The sequence below is a fragment of the Lutra lutra genome, chromosome 3 (assembly GCF_902655055.1).
Source record: "Lutra lutra chromosome 3, mLutLut1.2, whole genome shotgun sequence".
Taxonomy (NCBI): domain Eukaryota; kingdom Metazoa; phylum Chordata; class Mammalia; order Carnivora; family Mustelidae; genus Lutra; species Lutra lutra.
In genome coordinates, this window is record NC_062280.1 from 43,743,188 (window position 1) to 43,767,772 (window position 24,585).

The 24,585-nt window shown below is 45.8% G+C and overlaps 1 protein-coding gene across 2 annotated transcripts in view; it reads right to left on the reverse strand.

Moving 5' to 3' along the window:
- Nucleotides 1-23,427, reverse strand: part of IQCA1 (IQ motif containing with AAA domain 1) — a 155,616-nt gene extending 132,189 nt beyond the window's left edge. Inside the window, exons 1-4 of one of the 2 annotated variants that reach the window (XM_047722651.1) lie at nt 20,016-20,098; nt 6,844-7,168; nt 3,441-3,560; nt 176-367 (exon numbers count right to left, since the gene is read on the reverse strand). In XM_047722651.1, coding sequence (XP_047578607.1) covers nt 176-367; nt 3,441-3,560; nt 6,844-7,168; nt 20,016-20,080 — 702 coding nt within the window. In that variant the 5' untranslated portion in view covers nt 20,081-20,098. Of the gene's footprint in view, nt 1-175; nt 377-3,440; nt 3,561-6,843; nt 7,169-20,015; nt 20,099-23,179 lie in introns of those variants that run through there. The other variant, XM_047722652.1, reaches the window with a different exon arrangement.
- Between the last annotated feature and the right edge of the window lie 1,158 nt (nt 23,428-24,585).

The following is a 24,585-nucleotide window of genomic DNA, read 5'->3' on the forward strand; positions in this document are numbered from 1 at the left end:
GCTTAGTTAATGGTTTCTCCAGGGCAAGATTAAAAAATCTCTCTGGAATTTAAAATCCAGCTCTATTAAAGGTAGGATTTTGCGACTTGGGCTTTCCGAGCTCACCCCTGACCCTGGGGTGTGTCTCTGGCTGTGTCAAGACACCTGTCCCCAGCTCCCCGAGCACCACACACACCTTCTGAATCTGCAGTGCAGCGGCTCCCATGTCGATGACTTTCTCGCCAAGTATCCTGGCTTGCTTCGCTCTGTATTCTTGGAGGAAGATCTGCTTCATGAACATCGCTCTTAGGCGACCTTGCCGTGCTCGCTCAGCAATCTGGATTAGTTTAACAGCCTCTTCTAGAGGGATACTCTTTGTGGTGTATTTCTGTGAAAACTTTAAAGTTAAGTCAATGTTTAAACAGGTTAACTCCATCAGTTGGTCCCAGATACATCATGTGCTTACTTTTAACACTACCTTGCTAAGAGTTCCCAAGCTGTTAATCGAGAGTCTGATGGGGGTTTAATACTAATTATCTCACTCATCAGTTATGTGAATTTTGATAACCTGCCATGCTCGGGCTCTGGTTCCCTATTTAAGAAACCCCATAAGCGTTCCTCTTCCATTCCGAACAAAATACCAATTAGTTCCATAATATTTTAGGTTGGCAGGAAATTATACCAGGAATGCCAATAAAATGAATTTAATAAACCTCAAAATTGCTTTTCATGTTTTATTAACTTAGTAGTAGAAACATATAAATTAAAAGCATATCTTTAATACGAGAACTTAAAATTTAAAAATCCTATGAAGTAAAATGCTGACATCAAAATCCATTACAGGATGATCTAGTAATCATGAGTAAGGTTAAAATCATTTTAGGAGTATTCAATTTATATGTGAAATGTCTTCTAGTCCTTACAAATTTGCATTTCAAAACATCCAAATGGGATGGGAAGATTATAATTGGAGAAACACCAGGGCTCGGGTGGTAAAATGTTGCCTTGGGGGAATCAGGTGGTCTAGGGGGAGGCAAAGCCAGGTGTGGGACTGTGTGGTTTCCTGAGGAGAGCCAAGAGCAAGGTTGCTGGGGCATCTGGAGCCCTGTGAGAGCTCTGAGTGGGCTCAGGGGGCCCTCTATGGCCCTTGGAGTGAGGGAGAAGCTGGGGATATGGCTTGGCTTGGGTGAAGCCTCATACAGGGACAGAGGCAGAAGAGAGAGGCCTTCAGAATCAGAAAACTCCTGATCATGGGCTGAATCTTTGCCTAGGTGTCAGAGGGCAGGGTGGCCCCTTTATCAGGCCATGGTGCCGGGCACTGAGGCCCCAAGTGTGGGGTGCTCCGGTTCATCCGCAAAGCCCATTTGCCATGATGATCTCTTGTCTGTGGGGGTGGGGGTGGAGGGGACAGTGTCCAGGAAGGAGCAGGGAGAGGGAAGGGGCATTTACTGAGTCCCTACAGAAGCCAAAGGCTTTTCACAGATCATTTTGGCAAATGCACAAAGCAACCCCAAGGCTGGTATTCTTCTGACCAGTGAAGAGTTAAGAAGACTGAGGCTGACCGAAGAAATAGAATTGACATGAGCTGCCATGGTTAGTAAGGGGTGGAGCCACTCTGAGCCAAGACTGACCCTCTTCCCAATAGAGTATCCACGGATCCTCAGTGTGGAACCCTGGTTCTCTTCGAGGGGGCTGTTTCATGTAACATTTCCTCAGAGTTCGGTTTTTGGTGAGATCTCGTCACCTCAAATTTGCAGTGAGTGCACATTTCCAAAAATGCACTCAGCAGGTTAGAACAGAACGAATATCATGGTGGCATTGAACCGGACAAGGTCACTCTGAAAATCATTACAGCCCTTATTGAAGACTTCTGAGGGTTTGAGTGGTCTGCTTAATATGACAAAGATTTTTGAACATTTACGGAAGGCCCAAGAGTAAATACTAAGCACTAGAGATGTAGGACTGGATGGTAATAGTTGCCTCTCAAAATTCTTTTTGGGCTGTATATTGCATATGTCTTCAAGAAATAAGCAGCTTGAGGTGAAAACAGGGTGTCACGAGGCACTGAACGGTATGAGAAAGTCACACAGATGTCAAGGGCTGTTGCCCAGAGCCCGGCGTGTTGCCGACGTTGGGCCCACCAGAAGTCGGGGCTGGGAGGGAGATGGACGGCTCTACCCAGTGGAGCCAGCCAGGGTTGCCTGCTGAGAAAGAAGGTTCCCCGCTGCTGACCCCGCCCCAGCAAAGAGGGACAGCAGAAAGAAGAAACGGCCAAGAGGAATTTTTAGGGTTTGACCGTAGTGTGTACAATGTCATCTCCCTCCTCCACTTCCCCTATAAAATCCTCTGTAAATTCTGCCCTGCCTGGCAACGTTCTGTGCCAGGGGATTCCTTGGGGAGCTGGGTGAAGGGCTGAGTGCCTCCTTCTGAATGATGTGTGGACTGAAGGCACCAGCAGGTGCAGGACGGTGAGATGACCCCTACTCAAAACAGCCCTGGACCGACTTCAGGAATGGAACGCAGGGGGAGGGTCGGTCTGTTAGGGGAGAGGTGGAGGAGGGAGAGACGGTCCTGAGTCAGCTGGGTCGGCGCAGGTTGCTGGAGGGATGCTACATCAAGTTGGGCTCTGCAGAATGAGTACCATTTCCACAGGCTGGGCTGTAGGGAGAAGAACAAGCCCTCTACGCAGCATGAAGCATGCCCGAGGCTGAGAGAGCGCAGGGTACCGTGCGCCCACCCCCGTGTGTCCCGCGGCAGGCAGACACGGCACATCCTGTTCCTGCCCCACTGTCCTTCTGGTTGCGCTTGGAATTTCCCTTGGCACCAGGACCCAGGATGACAACACTCAGCAGGACCTGTCTGTAGGAAGCTCTCATGTGCTGCTTTGCCCTGGGCACCAGAGAGTTACTGAGAGCGCCTGCTTCACTCAGAATAGTCCCAGCTTGGATGGCAACTGCCACCTCCCTGCATGGGCCACGACCAACCAAGGCCGTGGAGCACTGATGTGCGGGAGGCAGCAAGGGCCACTGAAATGCTCAAGCGGACTTGCCAAAAGGTGGGTGCAGCAGTGCCGTGCAGAAAAGTCTGGAAGGGAATGCTTGATGGGTCGGTTATCTTAACATTTAATGATTTCACGAGATAACATTCCACTTCTGACTTTAGGTTAGGGGTCTGAGATGAGAACTCAAGCCGAGCTGATAAATCTACTCTGTCTCAGAGATGCTGACTGAACCAACAAAACGTTAGGTTTCAATCTCTATTTCTAAGTTCTTGGAAAATAATGGTTGTGCGTCATCGAAAATACACCCCCAAGGGAAGCAACTTCTTACACATATAGAATAGCAAGAGTGGCGGGTGCTGCTTTCCTTCCACTGGAAATAATCTGTCTCCCATACAATCAGGATGCACAGAAAAAGGTTCTATCAATTATGGAAGGATGTTTATAAAAATGATGTACAAACCTTATTGGGAATATCTAGTCCAATGTCGGCTAGTATCTGCGCAAGGATTTTCTCTCTTCCTTTGATGACTTCCAGCTTCTCTTTCAAAAAATACTTGGGAATGGGAATATCTAATTGTTGCTAGAGGAGGGAAAGAATAAGCCAAAGGGCACAATTTTGTCACATTTGGTCACAACTGTCACTTTTGTCACAATTCCAGAACTTAAATCTGTCTAAACTATACAGTAAGGACTGTACACTAAAGGGACACACTTTACCTCCCATCCTGATTTAAGAGGTGATGAGGCCAGTGGCGTCAAGAGAATTCATCACCATTAAGTAGACACAGAATCACAAGGAAAAACCATCACCACGGCCCTTATTTTAATCATTACAGTAAAACTTGAGAACTCACATTAGTTAATTCTCAATTAACTAATGGTAACTTAATGAAGGCCTTTAAAGAAACATAATATCATCTCAGCCTACCTAAAATAATAATGCAAATTAAGATAGCAAAGCATTGTGATGCAGAGACCTTTGAATTCAACTTCATAATTTATCATTAGCATCATTATTTGCATGTAAGTGATCACAATTTTTTCCTAATAATGTGTTTTCATTTTTGTCTACATTACCTGAAATTATAAAAATTACTGGTAAAATTCATTTGCTTTAGTAGGAAACTTGTATTTTCATGCAATCAATATAAACTCCTGTTTCTCATTTATGCATATTACCAAATATTTCAGTTAGTGGAGGCCACACGAATATTTCCCAGCCCAAGTTCAACAATCAGGAGTGCAGAAGAGATTTTCAGGGGTATGGGATGGGCCCTTGGCCATCCCATTGAGAAACACTGTCCTAGACTCTCAGACACTCCTGGGTGCCTTCTGGTAGACCAGTTGGCCCAGAAGAGCTAAGGTTCTGGTCCTCAGGTTCAGCTTTCTTCCCATTCTGGGGTGACTCTCCACACCTTCTCCTCATCCAGGGGATTTTGAACAGGCCTTCCCTTAAAGAAGCATTATAACGTAAAGGAGTGTCTTTTTTAGGACTTGGTGAGATGGTATCCATACCAGGTGGCAACCATTTTTGAAAACCAAACCTTTTAGACTAATGGAGTTTTGGGGTGAGTCCCGGGGTTCACTGAGTGAGTGAGACCTGGGAACGGAGGGCAGTCAGAGGAGAAAGATTCCACTTTTATTCAATGTTGAGATTTTATTTATTACCAAGTACGTTTAAGTGCTGTACTTTTCCAACTTTTAAGACAACATTTTCGTGCTATGGCTCACCCCTGTCCACTAGTTAAGATTTTGAGGGGCAGGAAATACAGCCGTTGAGAATGAAGAGAGGGGAGACACATATCAGTGGCCTCCATCCACGACACCCCGAACATCCATCTCAGATACCCTGGGATTTCCCATCCTCTACAGGGCGGAATAAAGGACACTTCTTGTGGCAGAGAAACTCTCTCTCTCCCTGAGATATCTCTCAACATCAGGAACCTGTTAGGGAGGCTCCTCACGTGGTAGGCTGCAGAAACACTCTTCCGGTTAGTTTGGCCACAGGGGACAATAATGACTTCTCGGACCCAGGGCAGGAGCACAGTGGAGAGTCCGTCAGCAGCAGGGATGTGTCCAGGGATGAAGAAGGCTCCAGGACTTGGCATTTCCTTCTGCTCTTCTTGGTGAGTCTGTTTTGTTCTGTCTCTCTCCCTCTTTCATGCTCAGGAGCAGCTTTCTTCATTCTTCCGAGCATCTGAGAACGAAGTCTCCAACTACTCAGAAATCTGGGAGTCCCTGGTTCAGGCTCTGAGGCAGAAACTGGTCTCTCTGTCTCTGTTTCAGAATCTCAGAGGGAAGGCTCGCCTGGCGCCACCACCAGTACCCATCCCTGAGATGACCAGCTGTGGTTGGACTGGGGGGTCATATTGTACGGAGAGCTGTGTGTTGTGCAGGTAGTGGGCACAGGGGCCCAGACACAGGGGTGCAGAGTTGAGCCACGTAGGAGCTCCCAGAGATGGCACATGTGTCTCCCTAGCCTGGAACTAGCTCCTGGGGTCCAAGCTGCTGCTATTAGACGTGCCCCCTAACCATCTGGATCCCCGTGTCATCACGTGGCTCACCACGCATCCTCCAGAAATGGTAGGAAACACAGTTGAGAGTCTCCTACTGGGAAGGCTTCCTGGACAATGTCCTTCATTCGTCACCCCTTTCAGTGTTCATGGTCTTTGAAAAGATGAACCAGGTGAACCAGACAATCTGAAGGAGCCCACCACAGAAGTTTCATAAATTTCTTATTCTCCAGCTTCGAGAATATTATTTAATATTCTTGGCATTAAGTTAACACATTTAATACTGATTTATTGATTCAATTTAGGGATATGATTTAATGACTTGATTTCATGTTTATCCTCAGGTGTTCTTGGTAGACTCACCCGGGTGAGTCAAGTACACCTGATTGAAAAATTGCTTTAATCCACGCCCTTATAAATGAATGGCAATAAACATTAAAGTTTTGGAGGGAACTTCAACATTTCCAGTCATTCTAGTTATTCTTTAGAGTCCATTCCAACGAAGTGCAGTAATAATGCTAGGAAAGTCTATTTCAGAAACAAACATAACCTTTATAGACTCTTGACTATTTTCAAAAGAAAGAGGCATTAAATGCCAGGTAGAAAATTGAACACTGTCTCCTTTCAATTTTATTTTAGGGAAATGTTCCTTTCAAAATGAAGACTGAGCTCACAGGATTGTGGCCCTGAAGTGAGCTCTCTGTCCACTGGCTGCTGGCAGACTCATCCAAGGAGTCTGGCAGTGGGTGTCTGGTGGTGAAGGTTGGGAGGACAGCAGTGAGGCAGAATGCTCATGGCTCCAGGACATCAGAGACAGGGAGGATGCTCTTCTTTCTTTTCTGAGGCTTGAAGGCCTATTGCCAAAAATCCCCGAGTCACCAAAGACCCAAAGCAAAGGAGGAGACACAAGCACCTGGGAAGAAGGAAATGGCCACCCATTGGCTGCTCATCCCGAAGAAGATGATGGGAAACAGAGGCCAGAGGGAGATGTCCTTTGGAAACAGAACTAGGGGCAGTGGGACTGGAAATTGGGAGGGTTTGTGTCTCAGGATATTTATGGAAGAGTTGGCCTACTCCAGCCAACAGACCTGGGCAGACCCATGGAGACAAGGAAGACAACAACTTCAGTGTCCAGTGGACCCAAGGACTGTGTGAAGATTTGTCTATACCCAAAGCTACAGGAACTCAATCCTTGTCCAGGGTGGTATGGCCCAGCTGAAGGGCAACACTTCAACTTTTCATACAACAACCAGCACAGATGTCTAGAAAGTCTGTAGAAAATTGGTTACAGGCCTACATGGCTGATTTAAAGCAACAAGAAACAGATAAGAGAAGAAGCTGAGTACTTACAGGAGCCAACTTTAGATCCTGTAGGATGTCATCAAAATAATGAAACTCCGTTAATTCCAATTCAACCATTTCATTCTTCAGTTCCAGGAGGCGACCCATCACTCCATCCAGGATTTTTCGGATCAGTATTCGCTTCTGCGGGTGGACAATCTGGTCATAAACATCCTCCAAGTTTCTGAAGATCTGCACGTATTTTATGTAGAAGGTGGCTAACATTTGGAAGATGAAAATTTGATTGCTTTGGGATTCCATCATGTGCTGAGACTCTTTATCAAGCAAAGAATTGAGGGTTTCTTGGGTCTGATGCCACATCTTGTTATACATTCTGGTGGAAGACAAGAGAATAAGTGAAAATTCCTTTGTGAGACATATGAAATGGGCATCCAGAATAACAAAACAAACGTGAACCAGGAACACGGCGTGTAGTTCCCTTCAGACCATTTATGTCCTATTTCGAGGTGCAAGTGATTTTCAGACATGACCACCGTTACCATTATCAAATGCATAGCTTAAAAATCCTTTCACCTCAATGATAAGACTAATTCCTCACTGTACCTGCAAAACCAGCATTATTACACCCATTGCAGAGACGAAGAAGCTGTGAGTCTGAATTTTGCACGGACCTGTCCATACATACAGCTGGTGGGCTATGAGGTGGAATGACCACGTTGGAAAGGAATTCTGCACCACCTCATAAAGTCAAACACAGGCAGCCCCTATGAACAAACAATCATTCCCCAGAGAAACTCTTGTAAATCTGTATTGAGGATGAACATAATAGTGTTTCTTTATAGAGTCCAAACAAGGAGATAACCCAACTGTTTATGAATGAAAGAATGAACAGATAAACTGCAGTGTATTCACAGTGGACTAGTCCCCGCGATGGAGAGTGAATGACTTACAGCTCTAAGCAAAAACTATGAACTTGAGACCCATAATGAGAGACATAAGAAGTGAGAGGCAGCTGGCCTGGGACTCAGGACTGCCTGAGCGGGCTCCTCGTCTTCATTTGAGTCAGTGGAAGCAGCAGACAGGGAGCTGGAGGGCGGGTGGAGAATGGGATGCAGGTATGTCCTCTCCCACTGCTCCCTGGCCAGTTAGCACATGGTTGGGAGCCTCCTTCTACCAAAGGCTCAAGGTAGTGGCTGCTCTGCGTTGCTTGCCTCAGGACCCTTGTTGGTTCCTCGAGACTGTCCCCATCTCTTCTGCCAGTCCCTTTCTTAACCATCCTGCTGAGTGTGCCATCCTTTTCCAGCCTGGACCCTGACCAACACATCCAAGGCAGACTTTTTTTTTGGTTGACATTTTGGGTAATTTTTTGCTCTCTTTATACCCAAGAACCAGATGAAAAGCTAATGGAAAGTTCAGTGTGTCTGGGAAGAGGCTTATTATCTCTCCCAGGGGTGAGAAGGTGGGCAAGAACCCGGCCCTCTCCCTGGGATGAGGGGGAAACCCACAACCCATTAGGTTTTTCCCGTGCTGGCCAGGGGGCTCATTCTCTGCCTGAATGGAGCCAATGGGTCAGGAAGACACCCTGACCGTCACCCTGACCTTCCAACCCCACGCTCAGCTGTGTGTGGCATCCCCGGGGCCAGGCTGCCTACACAAGTCTCTTCTGCCAGCACAGGGGCAGCTGGGCACCTGCTCTCTGTAATCTACCTACCACCTTTAGCCCCACCTCAGAAGGACCAGACCTTGTCTCCTCTCTTCCCAGGGTTCTGCTGGAAGGTGGGCTTTTCCTTGCTCCCCCTCTGCTGGCCCTCAGGTCCCACATTCTCTGGCCTGCCCCCTCACCCTCATCTCACCTGCTTTCCCTCTTCTATGTTTTCATGGTATTTTCTGGAAAATGCTCTAACGTTCCCTTAGCCCTCATGTGTTTATAGCCTTTGACATCTCCTGTTGCCATGTTGGAGGTGATTCAGGAAGAGCAGGGAAGAAAATTGCTCATTCAATCCACCGTGTTTTACTGGGAGTCCCTCACTGACCTTCCCAAGGTCATTAGCAGGCATCTCTGCTAGGTCCTTTGCTCTGGTCCCACTACCTGCCCTTCCCTACTCATGCTCCGCACTTCCCTCTGAGAAATGGCCAACATCACTTCCTGCAGTTGACCACATGCTGTGACCCTGGTCATGCTCCATGAATGGGGCTCCCGTCACTCTCACTGAGGTGGGAGGAGGTGGTCTGTTCCCTAGTGTCTGAACCCAGTCTATGGGATTCTAAGCTTAGAACCATTATTCAGCACTGTACCACCACCTTTTCCTTGACCAAAAATAAAAGGGACACCACCATGACCAGAAAATACCTAATTGCAACTCTTGCCAAGATGATGGGATCAAAAGCTTCTGCACAGCAAAGGAAACAGTCAACAAAACAAAGAGCAACACTTGGAATGGGAGAAGATATTCACAAATGACAGTACAGACAAAGGGCTGATCTCCAAGACCTATAAAGACCTCCTCAAACTCAACACACACAAAACAGATAATCATGTCAAAAAATGGGCAGAAGACAGGAACAGACACTTCTCCAATGAAGACATACAAATGGCTAACAGACACATAAAAAAATGTTCATTCATTAGTCATCAGGGAGATTCAAATCGAAACCACACTGAGATACCACCTTATACCAGTTAGAATGGCCAAAATTAACAAGACAGTAAACAACATGTGTCGGAGAGGATGTGGAGAAAGGGGAACCCTCTTACACTGTTGATGGGAATGCAAGTTGGTGCAGCCACTTTGGAAAACAGTGTGGAGATTCCTTAAGAAATTAAAAATAGAGCTGCCCTATGACCCTGTAATTGCACTACTGGGTATTTACCCCAAAGATACTGATAGAGTGAAAAGAAGGGCCATCTGTACCCCAATGTTCATAGCAGCAATGGCTACGGTCACCAAACTGTGGAACGAACCAAGATGCCCTTCAACAGACGAATGGACAAGGAAGATGTGGTCCGTATATACTGTGGAGTATTATGCCTCCATCAGAAAGGATAAACACCCAACTTTTGTATCAACAGGGACAGGACTGGAGGAGATTATGCTGAGTGAAATAAGTCAAGAAGAGAGTCAATTATCATATGGTTTCACTTGCTTGTGGAGCATAAGGAATAGCACGGGGGACATTGGGAGATGGAGAGAAGTGAGTTGGGGAAAATTGGAGGGGGAGACAAACTATGAGAGACTGTGGTCTCTGAGAAACAAATTGAGGGTTTTGGAGGGGAGGAAGGTGGGAGGTTGGGTGAGCCTGGTGGGTATTATGGAGGGCACGTATTGCATGGAACCCTGGGTGTGGTGCAAAACAATGAATTCTGGAACACCGAAAAGAAATAAAAGAAAAAAAAAGATGATGGGTGAGAAATTTAACGTGAATATTTGAATGTCCGTTCGCCTGGTTGCAAATGAGGTGAACCACCTGCATATGGGTTGTGCGTAAGTTCTGTTCTCAAATTATTTATCCATTTATTTTGCTTGTTTTTCCTCTGGATTGTTTTTCTATTAATTTATGGGGGTTCTTTAAACACAATGAGTGTCTATGCATTCCTTAACTTGCCTTCTAGCTGAGAAGCTGCTGTCTTATCACCCACAGCCCAGGGCAGGCTGTAGGCACATGTCCTCCACCTCTGTCCTGCTGGGAAGGGCAATCCCACCCAGATTCTTGGGGGTCCAGTTGCAGCCCTCTAGGCTGGTTTGGAGCCAGGCCCCGTAGGAGCAGCGATCCCAGAGCACTGTGCCAGTGCCTGACGAGGCCTCCTCCTCGTGCCTGCTCACTGCTGTGTGCTCCCATGCTCGCTGTTCCTGGTCCAGAGAGTTTCAACTTGCCTTAAAAAATTTCTGATTCTTTAGTTTTTAAATTTAAAATATTTTCATTTTATTTTAAAATGTACTATTCTACTCAAGTATAACAAATACACAGTAGTATGTTATCAATTAATACAAACTTAAAAGAACAAATAAAAACTTTTTTAAAAAGACTTATTTATTTATTTCAGAGAAAGAGAGAGATTTATTTCAGCAAGTGTGTGTGGCAGCAGGAGGAGGGACAGTGGGAGAGGGAGACAAGCAGACTCCCCACTGAGCTCAGAGCCCCACACAGGGCTCCACCCCAGCACACTGAGATCATGATCAGAGCCAAAATCCAGAGTTGGATGCTTAACCTACTGAGCCACCCAGGAGCCCCTAAAAATAAAATTTTTAAATAAAACATTAAAAAATAATTTTTTTACATGTCTCATTTTTATGTTCCTGGAACAGAGATGGGAGACTCATCTTCTTGACCAAAAATCAGAAGCTTCTCTGGGTGTGTGAAGAGTCTTTCAGGTTCAGACAATGACAACGATGATGACGATGATGATGATGATGACGTAAAGAGTTCAGAAGTTCATAATGCTGGTCACCGTCCTAAATGCTTTATAGGCCTCAGCTCACATAAACCTAACAGCCCCCTCAGGCAGGTGCTTCCATCACTGCAGTTTACAGACGAGCTAACGGAGGCACAGCAAAGCTGACCCACGTCCAGAGCTCATAGTCTGAGCCCCTCTGTGGTCCCCATTCTTCAGGATGAATGCAAATGAGGGTGATGAAGCAGGTGGCACAGTTGTGATGGGCCAAGATTTATGGTTGGAAATACACTTTTTTCCCTGCAGCCCGCCCCTGAGTTTGGATACTGAATACTGCCTCGGGCATGCCCCCGGAGGTGCGAGAGTCAGATATCTCCAAACTTGCACATCTTTAAAAACCATTGCTAAGCAAGATGGCGGAGAAGTAGCAGGCTGAGACTACTTCGGGTAGCGGGAGATCAGCTAAATAGCTTATCTAAAGATTGCAAACACCTACAAATCCAACGGGAGATTGAAGAGAAGAAGAACAGCAATTCCAGAAACAGAAAATCAACCACTTTCTGCAAGGTAGGACTGGCAGAGAAGTGAATCCAAAGCGACGGGAAGATAGACCGCGGGGGGAGGGGCCGGCTCCCGGCGAGCGGCGGAGCAACGGAGCAAAATCAGGACTTTTAAAAGTCTGTTCCGCTGAGGGACATCGCTCCAGAGGCTTAACTGGAAGCCCAGGCGGGGTCAGTGCGGCCTCAGCTCCCGCAGGGTCGCAGAAGGATCGGGGGTGTCTGAGTGTCGCAGAGCTTACTGGTATTAGAACGGGGAAGCCGTCTGCAGAGACAGAGCCAAGGAGTGACTCTCAGCTCGGGGTTGCCTTGAACTGGTCGCAGGCTCGGTCAGCTCGGAGCGTGGCCGGAGGCCAGGGTGGCGGGAGACATTGGGCGCTGTTCTCTGAGGGCGCACTGAGGAGTGGGGCCCCGGGCTCTCGGCTCCTCCGGGCCGGAGACCTGGAGGCCGCCATCTTCATTCCCGTCCTCCGGAACTCTACGGAAAGCGCTCAGGGAACAAAAGCTCCCGAAAGCGAAGCCGAGCAGATTACTCAGCGCAGCCCCAGGTAAGGGAGGTGCAACTCCGCCTGGGGCAAAGACGCTTGAGATTCACTACAACAGGCCCCTCCCCCAGAAGATCAACGGGAAACCCAGCCAGGACCAAGTTCACCTACCAAGGAGAGCGGCGGAATTCCAGAGGAGAAGAAAGCAAAGCACGGAACTCATGGCTTTCTCCCCATGATTTTTTAGCCTTGCAGTTAATTTAATTTTTTTTTCTTTTTCAATTTTTTTTTCTTTTTCTCTTCTTCTGCTGAATTTTTTTTAACTCTTACCATTTTCTTTTTTTAACGTTTTTTAAATAGTTTATCTAATATATATATTTTTTTTCCTCTTTTTATATTTTTTCTTTATTGGCTTTCTTTTTTTTAATAGTTTCTTTTTTTTTTTTTTTCTATCTTTCTGAACTCCTTTTTATCCCCTTTCTCCCCCCTCACAATTCGGGATCTCTTCTGATTTGGCTAAAGCATATTTTCCTGGGGTTGTTGCCACCCTTTTAGTATTTTACTTGCTCCTTCATAAACTCTTATCTGGACAAAATGACAAGGCGGAAAAATTCACAACAAAAAAAAGAACAAGAGGCAGTACCAAAGGCTAGGGACCTAATCAATACAGACATTGGTAATATGTCAGATATAGAGTTCAGAATGATGATTCTCAAGGTTCTAGCCGGGCTTGAAAAAGGCATGGAAGATATTAAAGCAACCCTCTCGGGAGATATAAAAGCCCTTTCTGGAGAAATAAGAGAACTAAAATCTAACCAAGTTGAAATCAAAAAAGCTATTAATGAGGTGCAATCAAAAATGGAGGCTCTCACTGCTAGGATAAATGAGGCAGAAGAAAGAATTAGCGATATAGAAGACCAAATGACAGAGAATAAAGAAGCTGAGCAAAAGAGGGACAAACAGCTACTGGACCACGAGGGGAGAATTCGAGAGATAAGTGACACCATAAGACGAAACAACATTAGAATAATTGGGATTCCAGAAGAAGAGGAAACAGAGAGGGGAGCAGAAGGTATATTGGAGAGAATTATTGGAGAGAATTTCCCCAATATGGCAAAGGGAACAAGCATCAAAATCCAGGAAGTTCAGAGAACCCCCCTCAAAATCAATAAGAATAGGTCCACACCCCGTCACCTAATAGTAAAATTGACAAGTCTTAGTGACAAAGAAAAGATTCTGAAAGCAGCCCGGGAAAAGAAGTCTGTAACGTACAATGGTAAAAATATTAGATTGGCAGCAGACTTATCTACAGAGACCTGGCAGGCCAGAAAGAGCTGGCATGATATATTCAGAGTACTAAATGAGAAAAACATGCAGCCAAGAATACTATATCCAGCTAGGCTATCATTGAAAATAGAAGGAGAGATTAAAAGCTTCCAGGACAAACAAAAACTGAAAGAATTTGCAAATACCAAACCAGCTCTACAGGAAATATTGAAAGGGGTCCTCTAAGCAAAGAGAGACCCTCAAAGTAGTAGATCAGAAAGAAACAGAGACAATATACAATAACAGTCACCTTACAGGCAATACAATGGCACTAAATTCATATCTCTCAATACTTACCCTGAATGTTAATGGGCTAAATGCCCCAATCAAAAGACACAGGGTATCAGAATGGATAAAAAAACAAAAACCATCTATATGTTGCCTACAAGAAACTCATCTTAAACCCGAAGACACCTCCAGGTTTAAAGTGAGGGGGTGGAAAAGAATTTACCATGCTAATGGACATCAGAAGAAAGCAGGAGTGGCAATCCTTATATCAGATCAATTAGATTTTAAGCCAAAGACTATAATAAGAGATGAGGAAGGACACTATATCATACTCAAAGGAACTGTCCAACAAGAAGATCTAACAATTTTAAATATCTATGCCCCTAACGTGGGAGCAGCCAACTATATAAACCAATTAATAACAAAATCAAAGAAACACATCGACAAGAATACAATAATAGTAGGGGATTTTAACACTCCCCTCACTGAAATGGACAGATCATCCAAGCAAAAGATCAACAAGGAAATCAAGGCCTTAAATGACACACTGGACCAGATGGACATCACAGATATATTCAGAACATTTCATCCCAAAGCAACAGAATACACATTCTTCTCTAGTGCACATGGAACATTCTCCAGAATAGATCACATTCTTGGTCCTAAATCAAGTCTCAACCGGTATCAAAAGATTGGGATCATTCCCTGCATATTTTCAGACCACAATGCTCTAAAGCTAGAACTCAATCACAAGAGGAAATTTGGAAAGAACCCAAATACATGCAGACTAAACAGCATCCTTCTAAAGAATGAATGGGTCAACCAGGAAATTAAAGAAGAATTGAAAAAATTTATGGAAACAAATGATAATGAAAACACAACGGTTCAGAATTTGTGGGACACAACAAAGGCAGTCCTGAGAGGAAAATATATAGCGGTACAAGCCTTTCTCAAGAAACAAGAAAGATCTCAGGTACACAACCTAACCCTACACCTAAAGGAGCTGGAGAAAGAACAAGAAAGAAACCCTAAACCCAGCAGGAGAAGAGAAATCATAAAGATCAGAGCAGAAATCAATGAAATAGAAACCAAAAAAACAATAGAACAAATCAACGAAACTAGGAGCTGGTTCTTTGAAAGAATTAATAAGATTGATAAACCCCTGGCCAGACTTATCAAAAAGAAAAGAGAAAGGACCCAAATAAATAAAATCATGAATGAAAGAGGAGAGATCACAACGAACACCAAAGAAATACAGACAATTATAAGAACATACTATGAGCAACTCTACGCCTACAAATTTGACAATCTGGAAGAAATGGATGCATTCCTAGAGACATATAAACTACCACAACTGAACCAGGAAGAAATAGAAAGCCTGAACAGACCCATAACCAGTAAGGAGATTGAAACAGTCATCAAAAATCTCCAAACAAACAAAAGCCCAGGGCCAGACGGCTTCCCGGGGGAATTCTACCAAACATTTAAAGAAGAACTAATTCCTATTCTCCTGAAACTGTTCCAAAAAATAGAAATAGAAGGAAAACTTCCAAACTCATTTTATGAGGCCAGCATCACCTTGATCCCAAAACCAGACAAGGATCCCAACAAAAAAGAGAACTACAGACCAATATCCTTGATGAACACAGATGCAAAAATTCTCACCAAAATACTAGCCAATAGGATTCAACAGTACATTAAAAGGATTATTCACCACGACCAAGTGGGATTTATTCCAGGGCTGCAAGGCTGGTTCAACATCCGCAAATCAATCAATGTGATACAACACATTAATAAAAGAAAGAACAAGAACCATATGATACTCTCCATAGATGCTGAAAAAGCATTTGACAAAGTACAGCATCCCTTCCTGATCAAAACTCTTCAAAGTGTAGGGATAGAGGGAACATACCTCAATATTATCAAAGCCATCTATGAAAAACCCACCGCAAATATCATTCTCAATGGAGAAAAACTGAAAGCTTTTCCGCTAAGGCCAGGAACACGGCAGGGATGTCCGTTATCACCACTGCTATTCAACATAGTACTAGAAGTCCTAGCCTCAGCAATCAGACAACAAAAGGAAATTAAAGGCATCCAAATCGGCAAAGAAGAAGTCAAACTATCACTCTTCGCAGATGATATGATACTCTATGTGGAAAACCCAAAAGACTCCACTCCAAAACTGCTAGAACTTGTACAGGAATTCAGTAAAGTGTCAGGATATAAAATCAATGCACAGAAATCAGTTGCATTTCTCTACACCAACAACAAGAGAGAAGAAAGAGAAATTAAGGAGTCCATCCCATTTACAATTGCACCCAAAACTATAAGATACCTAGGAATAAACCTAACCAAAGAGACTAAGAATCTATACTCAGAAAACTATAAAGTACTCATGAAAGAAATTGAGGAAGACACAAAGAAATGGAAAAATGTTCCATGCTCCTGGATTGGAAGAATAAATATTGTGAAAATGTCTATGCTACCTAAAGCAATCTACACATTTAATGCAATTCCTATCAAAGTAACATCCATTTTTTTCAAAGAAATGGAACAAATAATCCTAAAATTTATATGGAACCAGAAAAGACCTCGAATAGCCAAAGGAATATTGAAAAAGAAAGCCAAAGTTGGTGGCATCACAATTCCGGACTTCAAGCTCTATTACAAAGCTGTCATCATCAAGACAGCATGGTACTGGCACAAAAACAGATACATAGATCAATGGAACAGAATAGAGAGCCCAGAAATGGACCCTCAACTCTATGGTCAACTCATCTTCGACAAAGCAGGAAAGAATGTCCAATGGAACAAAGACAGCCTCTTCAATAAATGGTGTTGGGAAAATTGGACAGCCACATGCAGAAAAATGAAATTGGATCATTTCCTTACACCACACACGAAAATAGACTCAAAATGGATGAAGGATATCAATGTGAGAAAGGAATCCATCAAAATCCTCGAGGAGAACACAGGCAGCAACCTCTTCGACCTCAGCCGCAGCAACATCTTCCTAGGAACATCACCAAAGGCAAGGGAAGCAAGGGCAAAAATGAACTTTTGGGATTTTATCAAGATCAAAAGCTTTTGCACAGCAAAGGAAACAGTGAACAAAACCAAAAGACAACTGACAGAATGGGAGAAGATATTTGCAAATGACATATCAGATAAAGGGCTAGTGTCCAAAATCTATAAAGAACTTAGCAAACTCAACACCCAAAGAACAAATAATCCAATCAAGAAATGGGCAGAGGACATGAACAGACATTTCTGCAAAGAAGACATCCAGATGGCCAACAGACACATGAAAAAGTGCTCCATATCACTCGGCATCAGGGAAATACAAATCAAAACCACCATGAGATATCACCTCACACCAGTCAGAATGGCTAAAATTAACAAGTCAGGAAATGACAGATGCTGGCGAGGATGCGGAGAAAGGGGAACCCTCCTACACTGTTGGTGGGAATGCAAGCTGGTGCAACCACTCTGGAAAACAGCATGGAGGTTTCTCAAAATGTTGAAAATAGAACTACCCTATGACCCTGCAATTGCACTGCTGGGTATTTACCCTAAAGATACAAACGTAGTGATCCGAAGGGGCACGTGCACCCGAATGTTTATAGCAGCAATGTCTACAATAGCCAAACTATGGAAAGAACCTAGATGTCCATCTACAGACGAATGGATAAAGAAGAGGTGGTATATATACACAATGGAATACTATGCAGCCATCAAAAGAAATGAAATCTTGCCATTTGCGACGACGTGGATGGAATTAGAGGGTATCATGCTTAGCGAAATAAGTCAATCGGAGAAAGACAACTATCATATGATCTCCCTGATATGAGGGAGAGGAGATGCAACATGGGGGGTCCAGGGGGTAGGAGAAGAGTAAATGAAACAAGATGGGATTGGGAGGGAGACAAACCATAAGTGACTCTTAATCTCACAAAACAAACTGAGGGTTGATGGGGGGAGGGGGTTGGGAGAGGGGGTGGGGTTATGGATATTGGGGAGGGTATGTGCTATGGTGAGTGTTGTGAAGTGTGTAAACCTGGCGATTCGCAGACCTGTACCCCTGGGGATAAAAATATATGTTTATAAAGCTGGAAAAAAAAAAAAAGAAAGAAAGAAAGAAAGAAAGAAAGGATGAATCCCCAAGTTTTGTAGCAACATGGACGGGACTGGAAGAGATTATGCTGAGTGAAATAAGTCAAGCAGAGAGAGTCAATTATCATATGGTTTCACTTATTTGTGGAGCATAACAAATAGTATGGAGGACAAGGGGAGATGGAGAGGAGAAGGGAGTTGAGGGAAATTGGAAGGGGAGGTGAACCATGAGAGACCATGGACTCTGAAAAACGATCTGAGAATTTTGAAGGGGTGGGGGGTGGGAGGTTGGGGGCACCAGGTGGTGGGTATTGTAGAGGGCACAGATTGCATGGAGCACTGGGTGTGGTGCAAAAATAATGAATACTGTTATGCTGAAAAAATAAAAAAAAATTAAAAAAACAAACAAACAAACAAAAAAACCATTGCTAACGAAAGAACGTTCTGCCACATGGCTTTATGAAGCGAGAACGTTTTCAGAGGCAGTTCGATTCCACTTAGCACAGGACTTGCCCCTCCTTGCAGAATAAATGACAATTTATTAGAAACAACCCCATCACAGAACAGTACCAGTAGCAGCTTCTGCCTGGTCCCAGCATCAGATGGCCTTAAAAAACGAGGCAAACAGGACAGGGGAGGTGGAGGCAGAAACTGAGCGGACAATGAAGGCTGCCTTATCAAGTACCTGCGCTGGGGGAGGTAAAGCTGGGAAGGATGCCGAGAAGCGGAACATGTTCCTAGATGACCAAAGCCCAGACTTGGAGCAGTGGAGGGGGGCGGCATACCCAGGGGTCCCCTGACCTGGCCAGCTGCCCAACCAATGTTACATAAAACAGCAAACCATGTGGTTTGTTTTGTGGCCGAAACCTGTCAGGACAACATTACAGAAGAAAATTATAGGCTAATTTTGTTTAGAACTGGGATCTGAAATTCCACTTAGCAAACAGGATTCAGCGCCAGATCAAAAGCGTTGTTCCCGTCATCCCAGGAATCTGCGAGAGTTCAGCATGGAGACAAGCTGAGCTAAATACAGCAACAGAACAGTACAAAGCCGAAGATTATTTCCACAGGATGCCAAGAAAATTCTCAATAAATTTAATTTATGGCATATGCCTGATTAAGAAGACCATCCAGATACCCCAAAGAACAAATGCGGTCAGCCCTTCAAACACGCTGAATGCCAGAGACCAAAAATATTTTCAGGAGACACACTAGAAGTCTAAAAGACAGGAGTGAAAAAGAATGAAGCAGACAGAAAAGGGATTCATACAAAAGATTTAAGAAACTGCTTGTAAATGACACAGCTGCAATAACGAAGGAACTCGATAACAGAATATAAGAAGTCAGCTGGGCAGCAAAGTTGCAAGCCATCAATAAAAGCCACAAACATTGAACGCAGAGAAAAATATGAAAAAGGAAAAACAAACTCCCTTTCCCAGTACTGATTAAACATCTAAGAATGAATATGGTAGGAGCCACACAAGAGGTAACTGAAGAAAATTCTAGAAGGCTAGCTGCAGAGGATCGGACCAGGCAGAAGCTTGGAAAGACAAGATGAAAAGAAAGCAGACTCTTGAGATTGACATGCAGATTTAACACCACTGAGAATTTGGGAATATAAAATATTCCCAAATAAATAAATCTAGTCATAACTTCCAAATGCGGGGGTGGGATCAGTAATGAAAAATTAGGGGCATTTATCAGACTTCAAAGCACTGAGCATACCAGTAAGCACTAAGGTTGTGCAAGACCCCAGGGAAGCTGCCCCATGAGGTGCAGGTGGAGTGACCTGAATCTTACAAAGACCCATACCCATCCTGAGCAAGGGATGTTGGGTAGAGGATGCTTCCACCAGGGGCGACCACACCCACACTGATGGAGGGAGCATGCCCAGAATTTAGGAATGCCCAGACTCCACTCTGGGACAGACCCAGCCAGGGGAAACCTTGCTGCCCTAGCTCAGTGCACTCATTGGCTTCCACCCAGGGTCAAAGAAGCAGAAACCCCTCCAGGGCCATGGCTGAGCTGACCGACCCCTGGAACTCTGGGTTGAGGATTCTCCTGGCAGCCTGAGCCTTCCAGGTCCCGCCTTTGGGCGGCAGCCACTTCCTTCCTCACCTGGTGCTTCTCTGGAGAGAGTTGCTGGAGACACGAGGCACCGGTGATTGGGTGATAGGAAGCATGAGGCAGCCACGTGAGCCGGCCCACCCACATCATCACCCTGTCCTCTGGACACTGACCTCGGCGTTCCTGCCTTCCAGGTTCCCTGCTATCCTGGGCACCCACTGGCCACAGCCCCACCACTCTCTTCACTGCCAGCAGCCACTGGCCAGCCTGGAACCACCCCCCGCCCACCCGCCACCGCCCACTGCATGCAGTCACAGCCCAGCCTCGCTGCCCCACGGTCCCTGCATCTTTCTGCGGAGCTGGTGCCCAGGAACATTACGTGAGACCTCGGATGCCGCAGGACGTTTTATGCTTTTTTTTTTCTTTCCAAATAAGAACATCACTGAGATATAATTCATATTCCATAAGTTTACCCTTTCAAAGGGCACCCATCAATGGGTTTTAGTATATTCACAACGACTGCCTCTATCTAACTCGAGGACATTTTCATCTTCCCGAGAGGAGCCCCTGTCCACTGTCCCCCCAGCCCCTGGTCACCATTACTGTAACTGCCGCGGACATTTCACATAAATGGACTCACACAGTCGGTGGCGCCTTTTTGCAATGTTTGCAAAGTGCGCATGTGCAGAGGCCGGCACCGGGACCTCGCTGCTTCTTGATGCGGTCCAGGCACGCCCCTGACGGGCATGGGGGCCGCCTCTGCCTCCTGGCCATTGTGAATGAGACCCCAGTATCCATGCATTTTTATTTTTATTTCCCTTTCGTCTGGCCAGGAGGGTTTTAAAGGCAAAGGGCCGTAAGGTTAGAATCAGAAGCTGTCTCCTGACCTAGTGGGTCTTAGGCTGGCCACAGCCTCCCTGCACTTTCACTTCCTCCTCACGGGTAAAATCTGGACAGGGACACCCCTCTGGACACCTGAAGGGGTTACTATGGGATGGGATAACTGATGTGAAAGTGTTCTTGAAATTTTAAATGCACCTTGTAAAGAAAAAGTGGTATTTTATCCATGGGACTACTTAGAATATTATTTTTTAAGCACACGATTGATTTCAGACTTGGGCATATGACAAGAAGTGTTACAGATTTTGAAGTCAGGAGGATTGTGGGTGGAGAAGATGGAATATGACAGCTGAAAATGGCCAGACTGTTATTTACATAGCTTGGCAGATTTCTGTAGCTGGGTGAGTGGGGGAAGGGAAGACTGGAGTATTCAGACATACAACGTGCTTCGATGAAAAATCTAAATCTTGCAAAATGGGAATTCTCCCCAAGATATTTTATACAGGATAAATCTTCAGATTCTTCCAATACTATGTGGCTGTTTGTCCTCTTTCCAGAATATTCCCTTGGCCTTCTTGCTTAAGGGAGAGGCCCAGCTGTCCTTCCCTGCAGCCCTCACAGGAGAGGATCCTTTTCTGCCAGAATCCTCCGACAGCTGTGGGGATTGGGGGGGGGGGGTCAAGGTCCTTACTCCTCACTGCCACTTCCAAATCAGTCTCCCTGCCCCCCCAGCTTTGTATCTCATTTAATCAGGTGGCATCACCACTGCCCCTTACTGTCACCATCGTCTACCCCCTGCACCATCTTTCCAGGACCTCACAAGGTGTCTACCCATGAATAGTATTTACGGACAGACTCCTCCCTCCTCAATTCCCTGTGATCAACAACTCAGCTCCTCCTTTGAAGCCAAGACCTCCAGCTACCTGCTGGGGCTCATGCCCCCACTGGCAACATCACCCCACTACTCCCTCCTCTTCCTCACCCTTTCCTTTAGCAAAGTAACATGCCATTGCCTCCCTCTTTAAAAAAAAAAAATCTGTCTCCTGGCCCATTTCCCTGAATCAGGTTTAGCAAAACTCCTTTAAAAAGTTGGCCATGCTCACTGTCCTCCTGTTCCCTCCCATTCTCAGCAACCTTCTAACTCCATCCCCCACGAGGTCAAGGGAACCATGGGACCCTACCTTGCTAAATGGATGGCCACTTTGGTTCTCTTCTGACCTGTCTCAGCAGTGTTTGAATTTGTCACTCCCTCCTCCCAGAAACATTATTTCCTGTTCACCTAAACACCACGATTTTGCTTCCCCCTCATGGATGCCACCTTCGATCCTTTTGCTGGTGTCTGCTCCCCAGTCTCTTACCGCCGGATGACCCCTTCTCTTTGTCTACACTCATGACGTGTCAATAAAGCCCATCTACATACCAACACCTGTTGAGTTTATATTTCATACACAGACCTCTCTTCTGAACTCAAGGCTTGAATATTCAACCACCTACTTGATCTCCAAAAGGCACGTCAAACTCAGTATGCCCCAAACTGAAATCCCGATCTTCTCCACTGCAACATCTCTGCAAGCCCTTGATCTCTCTGCCCTCATTTCCTCACTCATAAATATGGTTAGTAAGAGCATGCCTGCCGCTGGAGGTAGAATGCCTGGGAGGGCACTCTCTGCTTGCCCGGAATGAACCCTTTAGCCTCTCCGTCCCTGATTCCTCTGTTCTGCAATGGGAATAACACCATATACAGGTCCTGCGTTACTGGGTGTTGTGAGGATCACACGCGCTGCCATATTTCACACACTCAGCACAGTGCCGGCAGACTCAGAACCGGTAACACGTCCGAAATGATCCCGATGAAGACCACAGAAACACGCCGCTGAACAAGTGCTGGGCAAGCAGCTCAGGGCTGGGCACATACTCTTCCCGGTACCCTACCACCTGACTGCAACTCCTTGAGAAAAGCAGAGTGGTACCAGAAAGCTTCCTCAAGCTCCTTCTTGATTTAATACGGGACCTGGGTGTTTCTACCAAGCAATCCACAGATAACCGAGAAAGGCGAACAAAAAAGCAGGCGAGGTACAGAATGTTTTGAAGGTGCTGCTGTTTCAAAATGACAGCAGCCAGGGCATAAGCCACGGGCTCTCGGGACCTCATGTCCACGGGGCGAGAAGGCAGTGCGACGGGGGGGATGGAGACCCAGGCGTATGGCGTTCCTTGTCCACAAAGACCTGATACTCTACCCTGGGTCCGTCTTCATTTGCTAACACATGAAAAGGAGGGGAGAGGAGAGAAGAAAAGAAGGAAGAGAAGCAGGGCAAGCCATCTTTCCGCCTGAAGACGTCCGGCCCACGTCTATAAGCCGGCCGCCCATCACTTACGCGTTCGACATGGCTGACTACTTTCTCTCTTTCCCTCGCCCGCCTGGTAGCTCTTCCGTCTCTCTCCGAAGGGCGGCCGGCAGCAGGCGTCGGGACACAGGGACACAGCCACGGGCGTCCACGGAGAGGTCCTTCTGGAGGACGGCGTCGGGGTGGGGGCTATCCTCCACTCTGGGCAGGAAAATGCGATAGCGCGTAGGCACAGATAGGTTCTGAAACCTTCCTGTAGCCCCTAGGCTGGACGCAAGGCGGAACCTAGCAACCGAGACGCTACGCTTGCGCGGTGCCGGCTCGCCGCTAGCAAGGGGCACGCCCCCCCTGAGCTCTACGCGCCTGCGCTCTGGGCTGGTTTCCGTGGCAACCGAGGAGCGGCACGGCGGGATTCAGGTCTTGCGGAAAGGAGCTGCTTCCCGCGGACCGGAGCTCCCAAGATAAGGGGCTGATCTCCCTGTGGACCCTCCCGGACACCAGTCCCTGGGGTCCAGCCCGGGTCCCTTCCGCCGGCTCGTCGTCCTCCACGCCTTATTCCCGCTTCCCTGTTTGCCCCCTTGTCATCTGCCTTCCGATATGTGGCCTTGGACAAGGGCCTTGATTGTAGCCTCTATCTTCCCATCTGTAACATGGGATAGCAGTCATTCATTTGTTCAGAACTTGATTGGGCTTCTCTCCGGGGCAAGCGCAGACTTAGATTCTGGTGATACAGGGTAGAAGCAGTCATGGACTTCTGGGGCGAAATGAAAGTGAAATGAGGAGCTAGAGAGTTGTACATGAAAAAATGCCATGTGGATGCTAGTTATTAGCAGGTTGCTATGAGTGTCTGCTTCCACTGCCCTTCTTTCTTCATCTTTAGTAACTATTGAGATTTATTTGCAAATTTTATAACCTGCAATTCCTACAGGAATACTTTCAGGACCAATACAGTTGAAAGAGCATGGGAAAGGCATCCCCATAAAAATGACAGGGTGATCTGGATGACAGAACCTCTCTCACACATGAAATGAACAAAAGAAGAGCAAAAATAGAGAATAACAACAGAAGAAAAGAACAACTAAACAAAAAAATTAAGTACAACTTTGCGCCATCAACTTCAAAAAACTGTACTCGGTGAAATAGATGTCTGCCATGGAGAATGGTATCTGAATCTCATCTCCGTTGCCCAAAAATCCCCATGAGGGAAGAAAACCAAGTAGACAAAAATACTAAGATTTCTCACTAATGCCTTTTGATACAAAGAGGACATGAATCTGCAAAGTGAGATGAGAATGTGGGCACAGAAGCAAGCTACCTGGGGAAATCCAGGTGAGACAAAACTATCACTAGTAGAAAACAGCCCCTGCTGCCCACAGGACCTGACCAGAGCTGGGAAAATCACTAGGACTTGCCACTTTCTAGGTCTCTGCACTGTA